The 22,395-nt window shown below is 40.1% G+C and overlaps 1 protein-coding gene and 1 pseudogene across 2 annotated transcripts in view; both read left to right on the top strand.

Moving 5' to 3' along the window:
* Abcg2 (ATP binding cassette subfamily G member 2 (Junior blood group)) overlaps positions 1 to 22,395 on the top strand; it is a 51,275-nt gene that overhangs the window by 13,523 nt on the left and 15,357 nt on the right. For both annotated transcript variants that reach the window (XM_021190101.2, XM_029535489.1), the window contains exons 3-10: positions 8,002 to 8,061; positions 8,857 to 8,971; positions 9,528 to 9,680; positions 11,014 to 11,171; positions 13,320 to 13,471; positions 16,068 to 16,172; positions 18,651 to 18,901; positions 22,174 to 22,256. In XM_021190101.2, coding sequence (XP_021045760.1) covers positions 8,002 to 8,061; positions 8,857 to 8,971; positions 9,528 to 9,680; positions 11,014 to 11,171; positions 13,320 to 13,471; positions 16,068 to 16,172; positions 18,651 to 18,901; positions 22,174 to 22,256 — 1,077 coding nt within the window. The remainder of the gene's footprint in view (positions 1 to 8,001; positions 8,062 to 8,856; positions 8,972 to 9,527; positions 9,681 to 11,013; positions 11,172 to 13,319; positions 13,472 to 16,067; positions 16,173 to 18,650; positions 18,902 to 22,173; positions 22,257 to 22,395) is intronic.
* On the top strand, positions 1,719 to 2,555 carry LOC110316024 (annotated as a pseudogene).

Below are 22,395 nucleotides of genomic sequence, written 5' to 3' on the forward strand. Positions count from 1 at the left end.
GGAAGAGAGGCCCCTTGGTCTTGCAAACTTTATATGACCCAGCACAGGGGAATGCCAGGGCCAAGAAGTGGGAGTGGGTGGGTAGGGGAACACAGGCAGGGGGAGGGTATAGGGAACTTTTGGGATAGCATTTGAAATGTAAATAAAGAAAATATCTAATAAAAAAAGGAAGTCCTCAAAAAATGGTCTTATATTTTGGGGAGATTGAACATTTTAATATATCATTTTGTTAAAACTGATAAATCTTATGTTTTAGAAACAGAGGTCTGACTGCAATTTTTGGTGCATTGATTATAAAGATATATTTGTAACCTCAGAGTTAGTTTCCCAGTCTTTGAAATAGAAGACCTGATAATAGGCTTTTTAATATGTGTGTACTTTTTTCTATTATATTCTGGTAGAAATGTAGTATAATTTAAAAGTCCTTTGGTTTTTCAAATACACCTGCTTTAATAGATCGCTTATTTGTGGTAAGCAGATTGTAGTCTTGAAGAATTTACTTAATACTTTCCCTCCATAATAAAGACAGGTAAAGGGGTGTGGGATATGGCTCAGTTTGTAGAGTGCTTGCTTCACATACACAAAGCTCTGAATTCAGTTCCTAGAACCACATAAAACCATTTGCCAGCAAGGTGTAATCCCAGTACTTGGGAGATGGAGACGGGAGGATCAGAAGCTCAAGGCTGTTTTACACTACATGAAACTTTGTCTCTAAAAGTATAAATCAAAACAAAACCAAAGAAACAACAACAACAAAACAAAAACAGAGGTAGAAATATTAACATGTAAGGCAACTCTCATTTCACTGAATTGAAGCCTAAAGAGATGAGGACTTTGGTATGTGTGACATTTGTTCTTTTGTCAGGGGATGAATTTATAATCAGAATATGGTGGTAAAATGGGAGCTAGAGTGGAGAATAACTGACTGTCTGTAGGAGCTGTCACTGCTGGCCTCTTGGTTGCCATTAAGTTTTTCATCCTTACCTGGCTTCTAGAGCATTGAGTCTACACTTGAGCAATAAATGAATTTGAGTTTGTTCAGACAGCACATCCTCCTTTCTGTCTCCTAGGCTGGAGAGCACTTTTAAGAGTTATTTGACCCAGTGTAATGACAGGCCTATGTGGAATCATATACTTCTGTTTTCTTGATGTTTTGTATGGAACTATATTTTCTCCCTGTTAATACCAATCTGCTTCCTCCAGAAAGCAGAAAAAAGACAAAATATGGGAGAGAATTTTTGGATGTAGGTAGAGAAAAAATGATGAGGTTCTGAGACTGGGTTGGCTTGAAGCTAGGAGCATTGCAGAATTACAGCTACCCGTGGGACCAAACCTGCTGACGTATGCTTCCCTTCCCCTTCTTAGGTTAGTTAATCGTGACTAAGAAGAAAAGGAAGTCTGCTAAATGCAAAGTTGTTATCTTTTGTACATGCTTAGAATTGACTTGTGAAAAACTGATAACCTTTTTTGAAGCACAATACTCTAGCAGTTACATAGTTTAGCGATAGGTGGGTTGTCAATCATATACAAGGCTGTGGGTTTGGTCCTTAGTCCCACATGCACATGCACAGACACACAGTCCATTCTTCACTTCACACTGGAATTGAAACATAAAGGTGGTGCTTGGCGTGATTCTATCCTGAGTGTCTGTTCTGTGGAACAGCAGGCAGTTGTTTTCTGTCTGGCTTCTCCCACACCTAAGTGCATACCTCTACCTCATGGAAGACTCGATGGACATGCACATGAACCCTCTTAGGCCTCAGAACTACCTTTTTGGTTGTGAACTAAAGACTGACAAAGACTATCACTTTAAAGTGGATAATGATGAAAATGAGCACCAGTTATTAAGAACAGCCAATTTAGGGGCAGGAGCAAAAGATGAATTACACATCGTAGAGACAGAAGCAGTGTATATGAAGGCAATCCAATTAAAGTCACACTGGCAACTTTGAAAATGTCTGTACAACCAACAGTTCCCCTTTGGGGCTTCAAAATTACACCACCTGTGGTCTTAAGGTTGAAGTGTGGTTCGGGTGCACATTAGTGGACAGTACCTAGTAGCTGTAGAGGAAGATGCAGTGTCAGAAGATGAAGATGGGGAGGATGTAAGCCCTTAGGCATGACTGGAAAGCGATCTGCTCCTGGCAGTGGTAATAAGGTTCCACAGAAAAAAGTAAAACTTGATGAAGATGATGAGGATGAATAAGAACATGATGATGATTTTAATGAAGAGGAACACGTTCCAGTGAAGAAATCTGTACAAGATACCCCAGCCAAAAAGGCACAAAAATCAAACCAAAAGGGAAAAGACTTAAAACCATCAACACCAAGATCAAAGGGTCAAGAGTCCTTCAAAAAACAGGAAAAGAACTCCTAAAACACCAAAAGGGGCTAGTTCTGAAGACGACATTAAGGCAAAAATGCAAGCAAGTATAGAAAAAGGTGGTTCCCTTTCCAAAGTAAAAGCCAAGTTTATTAATTATGTGAAGAATTGTTTCCGGATGACTGACCAGGAAGCTATTGAAGATCTCTGGCAGTGAAGGAAGTCTCTTTAAGAAAATTGCTTAAACTGTTTAAAATATTCTATCTTACTCCATTTCTGTAATAGTTGATATCTGACTGTCCTTTTTATATGCAAAGTGAGAACTTTCCCTACAGGGTTTGATAAATGTTCAATTCCATTCAATTGCCAAGAATTTCTCAAATGCCTATTTAGTTTTCAAGGATGGAACTCCTCCCTTTACTTGCTTTTAAGTATGTATGGAATGTTATGATAGGACATAGTCATAGTGGTGGTCAGATGTGGAAATGGTAGGGAGACAAAATAGACATGTGAAGTAAACTCAGTGTCTTAATAAAGTGAAAAAGAAAGGTAAAAGTGATATTATTTGAGTAAGGACTGCTTGGAAAGATTTACAGTGCATACTGTGAGCTGGTACTCTGCACGGGTGTGTGCATGTTATGTGTGTAATGTCAAGGGTTAAACCTAGAGCCTTGTGCAGGCTTAACAGTTTTTTTTCCCACTAAACCATGCTTTCAGTCCCTTGTGATTCTTTTCAAGCCAGGAAAGGAAATGGCTCAATAGTTGAGTGTATCTTGTGCTCCAGGCTCCACAGCGCCACACTCTGCCATAAGCAGGGTAGAATGGTCTGTGTATCCCCTGGAGTAATAAAGTATAGACAAACCTTGCTTCTTCTTTCTCTGTCCGATTAAAGGGACAGCTAGGATTAGTACTCATGCTCACCACATCTAGTTTGGGCTTCAAGACCAGAAATGGTCATGACTTAAAAGGTTATTCCTTTTTTTTTTTTTTTTGGCTTGTAGGCTCTCTAATCTTTTTCGTGTCTGCTGGCTTCAAATAAGTAGAGTCTCTGTAGTGCAGGAAGGATTGTTTTTGTCACTTTATTTTTTGTGTTTAATAATAGCATCATCATTCAGAACGGTGATTATATTCAGAACGGTGATTATATTCAGAACCTGATGAGAATCAAGTTTTCATTGAATCTTTATTTCTTCTTTTCCTGTGTTAGAAGAAAATCTGTTCATGAGAATGCCAAAGGTTTTCCTTCCTGTTTTATGATCTTTCTCTTACACTTTGTCTCCATACTCAACACTCAACATGTGAGTTTTCCTTCCCCAGTGCTGAACATGTCTGGAAGAAATCGGCATCCCAGTACATGTGTGTCTATCATATATCCCAGTACATGTGGGGGTGAGGAGGGGCATTCATTATACTCTTGGGAAGATTGTTAAGCAACTTATTTGAAATAACTTCAGAATTAAACTTGTAGGAACATGACACTCAATCCAGTTTCCCTGTTATCACTGACTTTGTTGCCCTCATTGTCTCCCTTGTACCCACTGTCACTGGTGGTTTGGGGACCCTTGTAAAACTACGCTATCTACTTGGCACTCCTCTATAGAGGAGTCTAGAAAGAGGACCTTCTCATGGAATCACTTAGTTGATCGGCAGCAGGCTGGGGGAACTGTAGTAACCTCATGACCAAGGCAGTTGTGCCTCTGAAGATTTCTCACAGTTGACTGACTGCCACGTCCTGTGGTTTTATTCTCCTCCAACCTGATGTTTTCTATGATATCTTCTGCACCTGAGATTCTCTCTTCTATTTCTTGTATCCTGTTGGTGATGCTTGCATCTATGACTCCTGATCTCTTTCCTAGGTTTTCTAACTTCAGGGTTGTCTCCCTTTGTGCTTTCTTTATTGTTTCTACTTCCATTTTTAAATCTTGGAAGGTTTTGTTCATTTCTTTCACCTGTATGATTGTGTTTTCCTGTAATTCTTTAAAGGATTTTTTTGTTTCCTCTTTATGGGCTTCTAGCGTTTACCGGTGTTCTCCTGTATTTCTGTAAGTGAGTTTTCTATGTCCTTCTTAAAGTCCTCTATCTCCAAAATGAGAAGTGATTTTGGATCCAAATCTTGCTTTTCCAGTGTGATGGTGTATCCAAGATTTGCTTTGTGGGAGAATTGAGTTCTGATGATGCCAAGTAACCTTGGTTTTTGTTGCTTATGTTCTTAAGCTTGTCTCCCACAATCTGTTTATCTCTAGTGCTACCTGCCCTTGCTATATCTGACTGGAGCCTGTCCTTCCTGTGATCCTGGTTATGTCAGAACTCCTCAGAATTCAGCTCTCTCTGGGATCCTGGGATCCTGAGATTCTGGCTGTGTCTGAGCTCCTGGGAGTTAACCTGCCTCTGGGATCTTGAGATTCTGGTATGACCAAGCTCCTGGGATCTTGATGTACTATGGTCCTGGGTGTGTTAGAGCTCCTGAGTGTGGAGCTTCCACTGAGTGTTGTGGAACGAGCTGCAGAGTTCACGCCCAAGGTCTGCTCAGGGCACCAGCTCAGACCAGAAGGAACTTGTGCCACTGACCGGGTAGAGTTCCTAGGTGCCTGGGTCCTGCTGGTCCCAGTTACTCCTGGTGTTGGGGCGGATGTTGTATCCTCCTCACCTCTGATCCTATGATCCTGGGAGTCTTAGAGCTCCTGGGACTGCATCTTCCTCTGGGTGTTGTGGGACTGACTGTGGAGTTCTTGCACAAGATCTTCTCTGATTTCTTATTTTATAATTAGAGCTGATTTTTAAGTGATTCCTGACATAAAGATGACATTTATCAATAAGATTATCTTAATTTCTGGCTTGTTTTGCTCTTTTGTTTTTTAAATAAAAAAGGTTTTTTGTTTTTTTGTTTTTGTTTTTGTTTTTTAAGAAGTCCCAGCCTGTGTGATCTCACCAGTCTGGAGCCTGAGGCTGGAAGATTTAATGTGCATTGAAGACAAGTCAGAGCTACATAGTGAGTTTTAGCCAAGGTTCTAGTGTTAGGAACTAACTTCAGACAAAAACCACAGTAATACCAATGTAGATTCCTTTATTCATTGTTTTGAATGCCTGCTAGGTTATTGATGTTACATGATATTTTTTCTGTTTTCAGAGACTTTATATTTCACTTAGGAATTCCGAAACTGGTGTACTTTCACCGTGTTAATTTCTGTTGTGACAGAGAATGAAAAGATAGAACTGAAGCAGCTTGCTGTGAAATGGAGGGATGGGTATCAGGATTAAGGAAGTGTGTTTGTGTCTTTGAGTATCTATGTGTGGGGAAATGGCCCTCTTTCAAAACTGTCTATAAGCAAAATAGGACGGAAGTATTGGCTGTTATCCACTGGCTGTTATCCACTACAACACAATAAAAATGACAGGATCCTTCAAGATTCCATCTTATGCAAAGTGAGCAAAGTCTCTGTGCCACAGGCCTTACTGGAGGGCTAATCACGCATGCAAGGCTGTAAAGCAATAAACAGTAGGAAATGGCTGGAGAGGCATGACAGAGGGTAAAGGGTAGGGTGGGGTAGTTAGGAAAATGTAGGTCATAGCGTAGAACAGAGGTCATCAGCGATACTTTCTATAAAGGCAGATATCATAAATTTTCACATTTAGTGGCCATATAGCTGTCTTGTAAGTGAGCCCTGGCATAAAACCAGGAAATAGGTGACCAGCTATAGTGTACTGATCCAGGAGGACCCAAATACTTTTCCATTTGTTTATCTGCTTGTTTTCTTAGTTTATTCCATCTCATAAGATGGAATGGATCAAGAGGGTCTCTGTTTCCATAACATACGTGGAACAATGATGAGTAAGTAGAGTTGGAATTAACCACTGCCTCAGGTTAGACCTCTTAGAATCCAGCTCTATTGTTTTCCTTAATAGTCGAATTTAATGTAAATACAAGCCAACCCCAGATACCGATTAAACCATCCTAGTGTGTCATTTCTGCTTAAGTCACTCTGGATGTGCTAGTCTTTAGATAAGTAGGTATTTTTAAATGTTGAAATAGTTTCATGGGAATGAATCCTTATAAAGGTTCTATTCATTTTAGCAGCAAGTACTAGGTAGCTATTAATACAGATGATACATCAAGAGGTATAAATATATGCACACTGAAAATTTAACCTGGCATCTCTTTTGTCTGTATGTTGGACAGCATGTGGGAGGAGTAACACAATAAACGAATAAGATTTTTCTGTGTTACATCTTGATCGAGGCCTAGTGGCCTGTTGCTATATTTGTTTGGTATTTCACAGAGAGGTACATCAGTTAACAAGCAAAGCAAAAGGTACATTTCACCTTAATCCACACCAGCCCTCATATTGTGATACATCAGGTATCAGGCAATACCTGTTGAGTTTCTATTGGATTTAAGTCCAGGGAATGGATCGTGTGTTCTGTGGCATACATCTTGACCTACCTAACAGTTCTAGGGGCTGAATACAACAAAGTGTATTGATGGGACAACTCGGGCCTCTCTTCACCATTCCTGTGCAGCTGTAGTGGGCTTGCCCTTAATTTCCCTTTCTCTTGTTTATTTTCTTTAGCCATCCCACTTGTCACTGTGAGGATAAAATTCATACCTTCTTAGATACCATCATAATCAGCATTGCTGCGATTGTTCTGTCTTAATCAACCTAAATATCCATTTAGTTGGTTGAAATAGATAACTGTGCATTGCATGTCTGTAAGTCATTAAACACTTTATACAGGAAAGGAGACCTCTTCCAAGACTGTGTTTCCTTCTCTAATTAATAACACAGTTTTTGTTGTTTCAAGTCTATTTTGTGTGAGTCTCTGTATGTGTGTGTGTGTGTGTGTGTGTGTGTGTGTGTGTTTGTGTATTATGAGAAAAAGAGACAGACAGACAGACCTGGGCACACATACTTAGGTCAGAGGACAACTTTGGGAGTCAGTTCTGTCCTTCCACTATAGATTCTGAGCATCAAACTGGTCTTCAGACTTGCGTAGCAGTGTTTTACCAGCTGAGCTGTCTTGCCCACCTGACAAGTTGTACTTTAGTGTTAAGTACGGGTGAGGCTTCTGTCCTAACCTGGAGACTTTGATTTAAGATACTTGACTTTTTTATCTGATTATACTTTAGTAATGAGAATATGTTCCACTGATAATCGTCAAGTATTGATTGTAAGTGAAAACGGTTTAAAGGCACTAATCATTAGCTTAATCAAAAACTGTCGTGCACTTTATATTGGTTAAAAGGAATGCAGATCCTTTGAGACTCTCCCTTCCTTGTTTCAGGAGTCTGTGATTTTTAAGGATCTTACATTTGAATCTTTCATATTAAGAGACTCGGTTGCTGTTGCTAGGACTGAGCCCGGCCTCATGTATGATGAGCATAGGTTACACTACTGAGTTCTATCCCAACTCAACATCAAAGAACCTGAAATATTGGTTATGCCATTTCCAAAAGATTTAGTTGTTTCAAGAGAAAATTACAAAACAATAATAAAAGAAAGGAATTAAGAAGGACCAAACTCTTTCTTACTGGTACTTGTGGTTTAGGTTAGACATCTAGTATCAATGATACTTTTTTTTTAATCTTTAAAAGGCTTTGTGGGTTTGTATTTCATCTTCCTTTAGTGTGTTCAGAACTTCATGTAAAATATGGGACTAAAACAATATGGTTTTGTTTCTAGTGGGATCATGAAACCTGGCCTTAATGCTATTCTGGGACCCACAGGCGGAGGCAAGTCTTCGTGAGTATAACCTACAAATAAATAAGCCTTTACTGTTCACTAAGTGTCACATGTACATAAGCAGATGTTAGCTCATTATTTGCAGTATATATGTGGTATGGTCAAAGGTACCGTAGATAATATGGGGTTGAACTATCCCATGGTTTATTGCCAAAGATCAGAATGACTTATTAGGTCAGCTCTAGTACATGATGAAGTGATTGGCATTTAGTGGAATGCCGTATCATGTACTAGTAGTAAGGAGGAAAAAGGGTGAAGAAATGCTCAAGAATGAAGGCATGTAGAGAAGGTTAACTGAAGTCTTGAGTATTTGTTCAGCAACCAGTTGGCGAGGTTGCAATCTTCAAGGTTCATTAACCAAGGCAGGTATTTGGGGAGGTCTTAAGATTTAAGCCAATGGGTTTTTGTTTGTTTGTTGGTTTTTGTTTTGTTTTGTTTTGCATTTATATTTTGGGTTTTGCTGTAGCACTTGATGAGAAGGAAGATGAGAATTTAAAACATGTAGACTTGGTTTGTTTTTCTTTCTGTTTCCCTGTTTGATTTTAAAATAAGATCTCAGCATTGTAGTCCTGGCTAGCCTAAAACCAAGTAGTCTAAGTTGACTTTGAACTCTCATAGATCCTCCTGCCTCTGCCTACTAAGTGCTGAGAGGAAAGGTGTGTGCCACCGTGCTCAACTTACAAATTTTTTTAAAACTATAAATGTATCAAATAGCAGAATTTGCATTAAGAACAACTAAGCCATATGACCCGTGTTGAAGGAAGAAAACTCGTAAAACTTGTGTGTCCTTTACAGGTTGCTAGATGTCTTAGCAGCAAGGAAAGATCCAAAAGGATTGTCTGGAGATGTTTTGATAAATGGGGCACCTCAACCTGCCCATTTCAAATGCTGTTCAGGTTATGTGGTTCAAGTGAGTATAAGTAGATTTGGTCAATATATGTGTAAATATGTTTGCTTATGGTGTAGTTTGCTTCCAATTGAATGTATAACATGCTCATAGAATCTATGTATTTGCATCAGATTTTAATAATTTTCCACTACTCTGGCAGTGATATTAAGGGAAATACAGTGTACCTGTACTATGACCCTTGTGGGGTAGTGGTATCAGTTTTTGCTGCTATATGATTTCCACCAAAAAAGAAAAAAGTTTACTCATCCTTTACTTTCTTCCCATTGTAGTTGTCTTTCCCAAATCCTTCCATCAGGCAGCCTTGAGATGTGTAGTAGTGCTTTTTCATGTGTCCTGTTAGGATGTACGGCTGGGTATTGAAAATGATGCCATTGAACTTTGCATGTGTCTGTCTATGCAGTCACTGCTACTTAAAAGAGCTTGCAATTCATCAGTAGCCAGAGTTTTACGTTGGATGTATTATGTATATGAATTGAACTATATATACTCAAGTCATGGGCATAGAAAAGACTCCCATATCTCACTAAAATGCCACTAAATGCCACCTTGCCTTAAGGATGACGTTGTGATGGGCACCCTGACAGTGAGAGAAAACTTACAGTTCTCAGCAGCTCTTCGACTTCCAACAACTATGAAGAATCATGAAAAAAATGAACGGATTAACACGATCATTAAAGAGTTAGGTCTGGAAAAAGTGGCAGATTCCAAGGTATGAAAACTCTTCCTAGTATTACAGCCAGGGAATTGTCCTGTATAACCTATATAAGCAATGTAACCTTATTACAGTTTGTCCAGTCGTCTAGTTACTTTTCTGTTGTCTTTCCTTTGGCAGCTTTATTTTTCTTCCTTTCCTTCTGCTTCTCCTTCCTCCCTTCCCTACTGTCAGCATTGGTTTCTAGACTCCTGCATACCAGGCTGTGCTAGTAAGAGAGTAACATTCAAATGCTTCTGCTCTTGAATGTTAATTAAGATCAAGAAGAGGAATTGAGGCAGTGGGTGAACTTTATAAATCAGCACTCTACCTAGTTTTGGCTGAGCAGACATTGGGCATCAGGTGAAAATATAATGGCTATAGTTTAACCCTCCTGCCCATAATTATTTAATTCCTTAGAAGCCATGGATTATGGCAGTCCTAAAGAACTGTTGCTTTTCTTGGTAGTTGCTTGTAGTCATTCGTGTACTGTTATTTTGTTGGGAAAAATAACCTTGCATGGTTCCATAGACAGCATCAACTTGGAGACGGAAAAGTATTTAAAATGGTGTGGTAGAATGGGAACTCTGCTCCCCTCTTGTCTCTGTCCACTTAGGGACGGTAGGGAGAGACAGCAGGGTTTAGGTGCTAGATGGTTATAAACTATGGCCAGTGTGCTTCCCTTCCCTCTTTATGACCTGTACCTCAGCGGGTGACCAGCTTGCAAGCACAAGGACATGACTTCAGTCCCCAGCACCCATATAAAGCCAGTTTGCAGTGGGGATGAAGAGACAGGTGAATTTCTGAGGTCTAGCCAACTTAGTGAACAGCAAAATAAATTGGATGCCTTCTGAGGAATAACAGGCTGTTAAAAGCACAAACCTTGGGCTGGAGAGATGGCTCAGTGGTTAAGAGCACTGACTGTTCTTCCAGAGGTCCTGAGTTTAATTCCCAGCAAGCACATGGGGGCTCACAACCATCTGTAATGGGATCCGATGCCCTCTTCTGGTGTGTCTGACAGCTACAGTGTCCTCATATATACTCCTCTTTTAAAAAATAAAAATGAATGAATGAACAGACCTCACTTCAGGTCAGGCCACCTTGCAGCTCTTAACCAGAACCTCCGTTTTCTCATCTGATAAAAAAGAAACTGTCTTTCCCTAGGTGTTTTGCTTTGATAAACCAGTAATCTTTTAGAGTGAAGACCATAAAGCATCTCCACAAGAGGCAGGTGGTGGGGTGTTTTCCTTCAAGAGACATCCTGAGGCAGTCAGGGCTGCACCTTTTGGTCTGTATACCAAATGATGGCAGCCTTGTTCACTCTTGTTGACAAAGATGACCCTTGCTCTAGGTTGGAACTCAGTTTACCCGTGGCATCTCTGGAGGAGAAAGAAAAAGGACAAGCATAGGGATGGAGTTGATCACTGACCCTTCCATCCTCTTCCTGGATGAGCCCACAACTGGCTTGGACTCAAGCACAGCCAATGCTGTCCTTTTGCTCCTGAAAAGGTAAATGCTACAGGGCATTTTCATTTGTTTACTGTCAGGTCTCTTACGTGTGGCACTATGTATTCTTTGTGCAGGAGTAAACAACAGAATCTCTCCCTCCTTTGTTAAAAGGAAAGAAGAGATATTAAGAATGGTTAATAAGAATATAGAGAATGATGGCTGTGGTGGGGCGGGGTTGCTGTTTTAAATAGCAAGAGGGTCATGGAGGATCTTGGGTGTGGACAAGGGACCTGGTTGTAGCTGGTGACAGTAACTGGCTAGAGAGGACAGCCATTGGCCCCGAGACAGAACATGCCTAATATGTCTGGAACATCAAGTAAGATACAAGAACCCAGTTACCTTAGGGTTGCACATAGTAGGCATACAGTTACAACAAAACACCACAGACTAGGCATCTTGACAACAGAAATCTACACTACTGTGAAAACATACCTGTAGTCTGATAGATGTGCAGATATTGCTTCTGAAGTGGAGCACAGGAGTCTTCCCTAGGGACCCTTAGGGCATATGGTCATTCTGATGTCCCTAGTCCTCAGGCCTCATACAGCTCTGCTGCCTCCAGATTCCTCCCTGTTGCCTTCCAGATCTTACAGTTCCCGACTGAGTGTTCATCCTGGGTCACTTTACTTCAGTCTCTTCTTCCTTGTGAGCTTTAAATTTCATTGCTCATATTCATTGTACCATGCTACTGTGTCATATAAAGACATTTCCACACAAATATGGTGTGTGGTGAGCACATCCCTCCATATTCCCTCACTCTCCATTTCACATTTCCAATCTTGTGCTTTTTTGTCCCCTAGATAGTCTCACTACTAATTTTATGTCATATATAATGCATGATTTTATGTATCTATGAAATATAGGATCTCAGATGAAGACTTAGGATATTTGTCCTTATGAAACTGGTTTAACTTACTTAATATGATTTTCTGTAGTTAAATTTACTTTCTTGCAAATGCCATATCTTAAATCACCATTTGTTTACACATTTCTCTGGTATTGACACCTAGGTTGGTTCCATAAACTTTGCTGCATTCTCTGTAGTTTGTTCATCTAACATCATCACTACACACACATACACAAATACACACACACACACACACACACATACACACACACGCGCGCGCGCGCGCGTGCACACACTGATGCTTGCTTGTCTGTAACACTGACCTATAGTTTCTTGAGTAAACCTTTTTGTGTTACAGTTTGATGTTTTCTTTTACCTTGAGTGTCTTTTCTTCCTTAAGCCACTCCTGTGAAGCCCCTGATGTTCTACTTGATAAACTTCAGATTGATCTTTATATTTTGTATTTGATGTGCAATAATTCCTAGATGCAGCTATTCCATATTCTATCTCAATTATTCAATTATTGTTGTTCTGGCTTGGTGGAATACTATTGATGGTGGTGGTGATGGTGGCAGTGGTGGTGGTGGTGGTGGTGGTAGTGGTGATGGTGGGGTTTTTTTTGGTTTGTTTGTTTGTTTGTTTTTGTTTTTTGAAACAGGGTTTATGTAGTCCTAGAGCTCACTCTGTTGGCTTCTGCATTTGCAAGCCAGAGGGTCATTCTCCCTGTGTGCCCTGTTCTATATGTTTCCACACCTTAATAAAAGCCTTTCATTACCTTTGTGTGTGTGTGTGTGTGTGTGTGTGTGTGTGGTGTGTATTTTCCCCAGACTCTGATTCAGTATCTGTGAAGACAGTCCCAGTGTCTGCATTTGTCAGTAAACATTCATTCCAATGTTTAATGGGATCCATTCTGCAGCTGTTCTTTCCTTAGGAAATCCTGGCAGGATTTGTTTGACTTGGATTTGGTTTGTTTTTAAGGATTAAGTCCAAGGTCTCTCACATGCTAAACCTCTATTTGCAACTGATCTCCAAGACTGCTACACTCCCAGCTACTCTAGTTTTTCAAAGCATCAAGTTTCATTTTTCTTGCATATAGTTGATACTTAAAAATATATAAAATGAAATGATGATCTCAATCCTTACGATGAGCTGATACATTGTGTGTATAAGAGAAAATCAAGATGAAATTGGGACAGATGTTCTAGCAGAAGGAATAAAGTACTCTTTAACAATAAATGTAAGGATCAGAATCTTAACGAATCCTCTTATTAAAGCATCTTATTTTTCTTCTTATAATGTAGGATGTCTAAACAGGGTCGAACAATCATCTTCTCCATTCATCAGCCTCGGTATTCCATCTTTAAGTTGTTTGACAGCCTCACCTTACTGGCTTCCGGAAAACTCGTGTTCCATGGGCCAGCACAGAAGGCCTTAGAGTACTTTGCATCAGCAGGTATAGTTGATTGTTTCCAATGAGTAGGTCCTTCCATCACAGAATTGTGGATGGAGCAGCGGACCCTACACAGAAATAATTTACCATGGTTCCTCCATTTAAAGTACCTTTGCTCAGTTTTGTGTTAGTGTTTCTCTTCATTGTGCTTATTTGTGTAGACCTTTAACTTTTCCTGTGCTACTTGAATATCTGTGTCATCTGTACCTAAGTGGATTCATCGACTGGGCCTGTGCTGCTTCAGTTTCCAAGTCATGGTGGCCTGTGGGTTTAAAGTGAGGGTCCCACATCTGCCTGGGTCTTGGGCCTCTTGGCAAGGCCCAAAAACTTGGGAAGTTTTGACTGCTCGTTCCCCATGCTGTTGTGGGCATCTGGCTGTGAAGCCATGGGACCCCACTCCAGGGGTGGGCTAGGGCAGTCTGAGGTCCCCGTAGACCTGCTGGAGTTGGGCTTGGAGGTCCCAGACCTGCATGGAGGCCAAGGATGTCGGGTTCTCAAGCTCTTTGGCATCCCGCATGCTGCTGGATGCTGTGGAAGATCTGAGAGGGCTGGGGCAGAAGGGAAGAGGGCGGGAGGAGGGCTCCAGCTGGGCCTGTTCAGTGGGCAGCTTGGCTTGGTGGAGTCCATAGCTGGGAGTGCAGAGAGCCTTCCTGCTTGAGATAAGATGTGGCTCTTTAGAGGAAGACCTGCTCCATTGTTTCCCACGGTGGTCCTGATAACAAGAGGCAGTTCATGGTTTTAAGACATTTATTGTCATGGCGGAGAATTGTGATGAGTAAAACCCTATCCCACTTTCTCAGGGCGGGCCTAAGGTTAAATACCTTCTGCAGGGAGGAGTGTCTGGGAAGGGGAGCTTATTGGCTAAGCCCTTCAGGCCTTTAGGTACCTCATTAAGATGAAGATCTGTCTTGAGGCTACATGATCTGTAGTCATATCCTCTACCTGTGGAGAGGCTTGGGGCATTGCCCTGAAGTGACTGATGGCCACAGGATTATGCAGAGCTGAGACCTCATGCAAGGAGCCTGGTGAGCCTGGTGTCTGGGAGTGTGGCAAAACACCTGTCATCCCTTGCAGGATCCCCTGCTGGCTCACCTGGGTTTTAAACCTAGCTCAACCAGAAACCAAGCTGCCTTTAATGGTCCACAGTAGTCTTTCCCTGAAAACTCAGTAGTTATAAGTATATTCACACCTAGCAGTTTGGTCAGTTGAACAATTTTGGAAAGACTAGTATCGTTATCTCCTTTACCATATGGCAGATCACAGCAGATCAGTTTTCATGAGCTACCCGGTGTGCAGTCATGCTGTACTTTAATTGGAGGGAGAGGGGGACCTTGGAAATGATGCTTGACTTTCTTGTAATGTGAGGTTGATAATTTAGTCTGTGAGTGGGTCTCCGTGACCTGTTATTAGAGTGACTAGTTTCAAATCTCACTTTGATGAGCCTGCATTTTTGACATTTGTGATTTCTTTTTAGATTTATGTACTTTGTTATGTGTATAAATTGTTTTGTCTGCATGTATCTATGTGCATATGTAGAGCTAGTACTCTCAGAGGTCAGGACAGGGCACTGTATCCCCTTGGAACTGGAGTTACAGATAGTTCTGAGCTGCGATAAAGTACAGGAACCAAACCTAGGGTTTCTGTAAGAAGAATTGCTCATCTTTCCAGCCCTGTAATTTCTTTTTAAATTTAGTATATCTAATCTATTTCATTTTAGAGATACCTGGCTATGGTTATAAATGATTCTTTATAACCTCATATACACTTTTAAATATTCATTATCATTCCTAATTTTTTAAAAAATTAATCTATTATTTAAAACACTTGAGCCTTCCTTGGTTAAGAGCATTGTCTTTACTTTTAGGGAATCCTAGTTTGAATCCTAGCACTCACTTGGTGGCTCCCAAGCTTCTATAACTCTAGTCCACAGAGATCCCCTGTCACCTGGCTTTGCAGGCACCAGGCCCACATGTGACACACAGACATATGTACAGGCAAAGTACCCATCTTCATAAGAAATATTTTTTGAGGAAAAAAATAGAATAATTGAGCCTAAATAAGTTCAGTAGCTACGAATCTGAGACAGACTACAGGCTAGTTTGAGAGAACTGTAAAGTTGGTGCACTGTCTATGTTCTCCTGAGAATCCTGCCCAAAACTTGCTCTCTACTTGGAATGATGGCAGGATGGCAGAAGAGAATTAGAATCTCTCCACTTAGTAGCTGAGGAAACAATAATGACTTGCAGATCTTTAAGTCAGAGCACACAGGACAGTTAGTAATTTCTTTTTCTTTTTTGACCTGAATTTCGATCTTGGCTGGAAGACTAGTGAGCACCGGAGCATATCAGTAGTCCTTTGTGCCTCATAATCTATGGTACACGCCAATGCAAGAGTTTCTCCACTGTCCAAAATTCCTCCGGAATTATTGAAGTATTTGTTAAGTATATGAGAAAAGCGTGTGTTAGTGAAGGGAAGGGAGAGTGATAATGGGGAGAACTTCTCGAGTTCTGTCTTCCTAAGTCTTCCCTCCCTCATCAGAACGCATGTTCTCTTTTCCAAGACCTTCAGGGTGATGTCCTTGTATTGCCCTCTCTTGTAGGTTACCACTGTGAGCCCTACAACAACCCTGCAGATTTCTTCCTTGATGTCATCAACGGAGATTCTTCCGCTGTGATGTTAAATAGAGAGGAACAAGACAATGAAGGTACACGAGTCTTGTAGATTCCTACATTGGTGTCTAATTGTTTGATTAAAGCATAGTAGTGTGACTCATTAAAGCATGCTTTTGTAGGCCAACCAGGAATGTATAATGTGATCCTACCTTAAAACAAAAATCATGCCTTTAAAATTCATGTTAATTGAGTGATGTGAAAATAATCAATAGATACTGTTTTCTGTAAGTGCTAAGAGTCTTTTTAATATAATTTGTAAATAAGTGTTTTTCTGAAAGTATCAGTTCTAAGGCAAAATTTCAGTTAAAATAGTTATTTTTAATAATATCATCAGGGTTCTCTATCAGAGGACAGAATCAATAGATGTGTGTATGTATGTATGTATGTATGTAAGTCACTTACAGGCTATGGTCCAGCTAGTTCAATAATGGCTGTCTACTAATAGAAAGTCTAAGAATCCAGTAGTTGTTTAGTATGAGGCTGGCTGTCTCAACTGGTCTTCAGTGTTTGTTGGAATCCTGAAGCAGTAGGCTCTAATGCCAGTGAAAGAACACCTCAGAGCAGGATAGTTAAACTTGCCATTGAGAGCGAGGGCAAGTAGGCAAGAAGCAAAAGCTTCCATCTTCCATGCCCTTTATATAGGCTACCACCAAAAAGTATGGCCCATATTTAAGGCAGATCTTCCTAGCCTGAAAAGCGATCCAGATTTAGTGTTGGTCTTGCTACCTGAAATGAATCAATCAAGAAAAATGCCTCAAAGGTGTGCCCAGTCATGTTGGTTTTCATTAATTCCAGATGTAGTCAAGTTGACCGCCAAGACTAGCCATCACAAGTATTTTATAAACAACCCTACAGTAATGGCTCATGCCTTTAATCCCAGCACTGAGAGGCAGAGGCTGGCAGATACCAGTGAGTTTGAAGCCAGTCTGGTCTATAAAGCAAGTTTCAGGCCAACTAGGGCTACAGAGTGAGATACCAGGAAACAGCACATTATGCATTGTCCATAGAAGGCAAAGGCCAGAATCCTTTTAAAAATGAATTCTAACTCTGTGCAATAGAATGTCTATTTAAATAATGAAGGTCTAAATTCATGTGTGTGTGTGTGTGTGTGTGTGTGTGTGTGTGTGTGTGTGTATACATTTATTATCATGGAGTTTTCTGTATCCATAAGATGTGACTATGCACAGCTCAGTTAGCTGGGTTTTTGATATGTAAACTAATTATAGTAAGTAATTTTATTCTTTTGAAAGAGTTCTACTGTGTAGCCCTGGCTAGCCTGGACTCATATGTAGATCAGACTGGCCTCAGATTCAGAGATTCATTTGCTTCTGCCTGTTGAATGCTGGGATTAAAGGCATGTTGCACAATGCTGCTCGCCACTCCAGAGGCAGTGGAACGTGGGAAAATGGAGCCAATGAATATGGCTGACTAAAGTCTCACATAATAGCCAGCTTTATTCAAAGCCTCGGACAGTTCGTACTTGGAGGGTTAAGAAAGGTCACATTAGTAAAGTTCTCATGAGTTCATGTCATACACAGTCACAAGGACAAGCTGCATGTGGCAAAAATGTAGTTTTCCATAGAGGGCTATAAAGGATAGTTAGAACATTTCATGGAGTGACTGTAAGCAATGAGTAACCTGAAGTAGACTCCTATCCACTGTACCTGTGAGAAGCACAAAATCATGCTCCAAGGACAATTCCATGTTTTAAAGGAACCAAGGGCACAAGACGTGGTACCTTAGTGGCCCAGGGTTATGGGGGAAGTGTCAAGAGAGTGTCAACCCCAGATACCTCAATCCTGAGGATGGCAGGAGTTAGCTGGCTTCCCTCTCCCAGCCTGGTGCCATGCAGCTGGCTCTCCCACATCAACCCTAGGAAGAATTGATTACTCTGGCAGGTATCAGGCTTCCCTCTTTGTTTTATCTTACAAGGTGCCCTCACCCCACATCGGTCAAGCCTACAGCCCCTGAGTATGCAGGTGAAGAGTCTTACAACACCCCTGCCCTGGTCAGGGGTGTACGGCCACACAAACCTTGCCCCAAAGACCCTCGCTACCTCCCCAGGGGCATTAAATACCCTGTTTTGCCCCAATAAATGAACCAGTTCTCCAAAGCTGTTGCCAGATGTGTTCTTTGTCCACATCCTCCTCAAGCCTGCACTGCACTCACCCATGCCCAGCTAAGCTTCCCTCCCTCCAGTCCAACCTGGTATGCAACAGAACTAGCTATCCCAAGGGAGAAGCAGACATGGGGCACTGAGTAGCAACACGACTCTTGTCTTGTTTTCTTGGAGTGTTCTCACAAGCACTCAGAATTCCCCTTATGTGACTCCGTTCCTTGAACATCCAACACATGCCCAGCTGGTGATATATATATTCTACATTTGTGTGTGTGCGTGTGTACACAAAAATGTAGAATTAAGGGATTATATAATTATGGAACTATAGAAAATGAGTTAAATTTTTTGTTAATTGTTAATATTTCACTTCTTTATCTACATTTATCCAAAGCAAACAAGACTAAAGAGCCTTCTAAGGGAGAGAAGCCAGTAATAGAAAATTTATCTGAGTTTTATATCAAGTCTGCCATCTATGGAGAAACAAAAGCTGAATTAGATCAACTTCCAGTAGCTCAGAAAAAGAAAGGAACATCAACCTTCAAAGAGCCTGTATATGTTACCTCCTTCTGTCACCAGCTCCGATGGATTGCCAGGCGCTCATTTAAAAACTTGCTGGGGAACCCTCAAGCTTCTGTCGCTCAGGTAACCCAACAAGTGCTGGTTGTGCTATGAAATATTCACCAGGAGGAGCTTGGATCTTGGCTGGCTTTCTCCTACTATTATATTTATTTCAGGATTTTATTTACTTTCCACTTATCCTTCTATAACTTCCTGTCATGTCCATTGTAGCTCTGTTAACAGGTACTAAAGTTTCAATTTCAAATGGTGAACAATTCTCTTTTTGTGGTTCTATCTACTAGTAGTAAAATTTGCTGCAATTCATTCTTAGCTCATGAGCTAACAGAGGTAGAAATATGCAGTAGCCCTTGTTTGTCATTTGTACCACAGCTTACTGACCTATGCATAGGGTTTTTTTATAATATGTATTTTTTATTTTTTTAAGTATTGAGTTGATACGGTGTTTTACGGTGTTATGATGATAAATCTTTTCTTTTGTTTGAAATAGTTGAGATTGGTTTGAACCAGTTAGTTATTTACACAATTTAGACTTGGTATATAACCAGGCATGGTTATATTTGCAAGATCTTAGAATTAATGTGTTATCTTTATAAAAAAATTAGTCTAATATTAATATGCTAATGTTTTTTGGTCAAATCTATTTGTAAGCTATATATTTTGTCTCTTGTAGAGTCGTCAGGAGCTGACTATGAACTCTTTTATTTTTGATTTTTGTTTGGTTTGGTTTGGTTTTTGGTTTTTCAAGACAAGATTTCTCTGTGTAGCTCTGGCTGTCCTGGAACTCTTTGTAGACCAGGCTGGCCCCAAACTCATAGAGATTCAGCTGCCTCTGACTCCCAAATGCTGAGATTAAAGACATGCGCCACCATGCCTAGCTCAAACTCATAATTTTTAACTTCAGCACAATTTTTAATTGTAGTCACTCAGAACATGCTTTGAAAAAAAAAAAGGATCAGTACATTTGACTGAAGAGACAATAACATTTTTTGAAGAATTTATTGTTTTCCCTTTTGTTCAAAAGTACAAAAGTCAGAAATACCAAAAGCTCATAGAAAGGCTCCTTTGTTCCGTGGTACAAGACTTAGCATAGCTGTTTCAAGTTTGCTTTTTCTACTTGCTGTGATAAATCACTGGTGAAATACAGCTCTGGGGAGAAGAGAGTGCAGGTTATAGTCAATTATGGAGGGACTGAAACAGACCATGGAGGAAGGACCACTGCTTATGGCTTGTCTGCCCTGGCTTTCTTACATAGCTCAGGCTTACCTACCCAGGATTGGCGTGGTCCACAGTGGGATGATTCCCTCCCACATAATTTAGCAATGAAGAAAATGCCCCTCACACATGTCCATAAGCCACTCTGATGGAGGGGATTTCTCAGTGGAGGTTCCATTTTCCCAGCTATGTCAAACTGATGACCCAGACTAGCCACCATAACAGTTACACATAGTAAGAGACTGGCGGGATCATAGGAGCTCATCATTTGGACAGCAAGTTTCAAAGATGACTAGAGTTGGTTTTAGAACCTGAAAGCTTTTAGGAAACATTCTAAGGGTGATACTTGCAGTGTGAGAATAGGGAGTTTGAATGCAAAAAAAAAAAAAAAAGATAACAACAACAAAAAACACAAACAAACAAACAAAAAACTGAAGCGTATAGTTTAGAATAGTGAGTACTCCTAAAATTATACTTTGGAAGATTACACTTATGTATGTGCAAACTATGTATGGTAGGACTTTTAGAATTTATTTTATAAGCTTGGCCTGCTTAGGGTTAGATAGGAGAGTTATAAAAATATACAAAGAGAATGGGTTTCCCCATCCTGAATTTATACCTTAATAGCAAAGAGATTTGTAAATCTCTCCTGAATATGTTATTTCCAAACCAGTCTTCACAGTTCATGATTCTCTTTTTCTAGTTTACCTTGCTTCTTGCCAGATACGGCCTTCACAAATTCCTTTCTGTCCTGCAGGAGAGATACCTGAGGTGTTAAAGACCATATACTTCTCTTGCAGAGGACTAAAGTTTATTACATCACCCTCATTAGAGAAATCACAGTCATGTCTTACTCAAGCTCCAATAGGAGCTGACACTTCTGGCCTCCTTGTGTGTCTGCTCTCATGTACGCTTGTGTGTATGTGCACATGCACGCACACACATGTTCACACACACACACTTCATATTTTGAACCAGAAGACTTGACTGTTTTCATACATACAAATGTGTTTGCTACATAGAACATTAAATGTATGTCCATAACTAGTTTTAGTTCTGTTCAAACTACTTTATATTTTGATACTGTTAAAGCACTAAGACTTTTTTTTGAGCTTTGAAAATCCAAGATATATAAATGAATATTTCATTTTCTTGAGATGAATATTATATTTTAAAATTACCTGTGAATAATATATTAATAAATGGAATCCTTTGGATAAATAATATTATGTATCACTTTTATAAGCTGGTCAAGCTTATAAAATAAATTCTGAAAGCTCTATAGTTTGCACATATATAAGTAAGTGTAGTCTTCCAAAATATAATTTAGGAGTACTCACTATTCCAAACTATACCTCTTGCTCTTTGAATCATCTTTAAAAGAATTTTTCTCCAGTCTCCTTGATGCACAGATAGAATAGGTGAAGATGGGTATGTATGTGAGGATGTAGAGAATTAGCAACTCAGGTATGTTGTGGTGACCATAGGCACTTAGCTTGCCGTTGTGCATGGAGATGCAATGAGAGAGGACACAGGTAATAGAAGCTTGGATATACCCAGAAATAGGAAGGTGGATGGATGAATTTGTTTGTGTTCATTGTGACTGTGACACTTCACATTCTCATACAGGCATGGACTCCCCAAACTTGCATAGGTGGGGCCCAGTTCACTCTTATTTCCTTAGCATCCAAAATTCCATTGTCTTTGAACCTCCTGTGTGAAATTTTTTGTTCATTAGAAGGAAAGCTTAGTTCATTTCGGATCAAAACTTTTAGACTCTTAGACTTTGGTTTGGTCTCAAAACAACCTCTTGAGGTTGTTCTATGTACTGTACATGGACCCAGTGCATCACCTGGGACTTCACTGGCCATGACTGGTAGATCTAGGGCCTACACACACTGCTGACTTGTCAGTTCCCTGGCAGAAAATGCTTTCATTTTCAGCTTAATCTGAAGAGCAGTCTAGTAACATATACTGTTCCATATTTTATCAGGAACCAATTGTAACCAACTGTCTAAAGTATTTATGAGGTTGGATTTTGTAAATGTTTCTTAAAATAATAAGATACAAGCATTTTAACCTCTAATGGAAATTCTCTTTCTTTTATTTTTCTTTTTGAAAAGTTAATTGTTACAGTCATACTGGGGCTGATTATTGGTGCCATTTATTTTGATCTGAAAAATGATTCTGCTGGAATACAAAATAGGTAAGTAAATTTGGATTTTTTTTCCCCATTCTATAGGATAAAAATTAGCATGGATTAATTCTGAGCAGAAAAATAGGAAGAATGTATTTGAAAAAATGGTACAGAAGTCTATTCCAGAGTAAAAGCAACCAAATTTGGT

This window comes from Mus pahari, chromosome 2, assembly GCF_900095145.1.
Source record: "Mus pahari chromosome 2, PAHARI_EIJ_v1.1, whole genome shotgun sequence".
NCBI classification, from domain to species: Eukaryota; Metazoa; Chordata; class Mammalia; order Rodentia; family Muridae; genus Mus; species Mus pahari.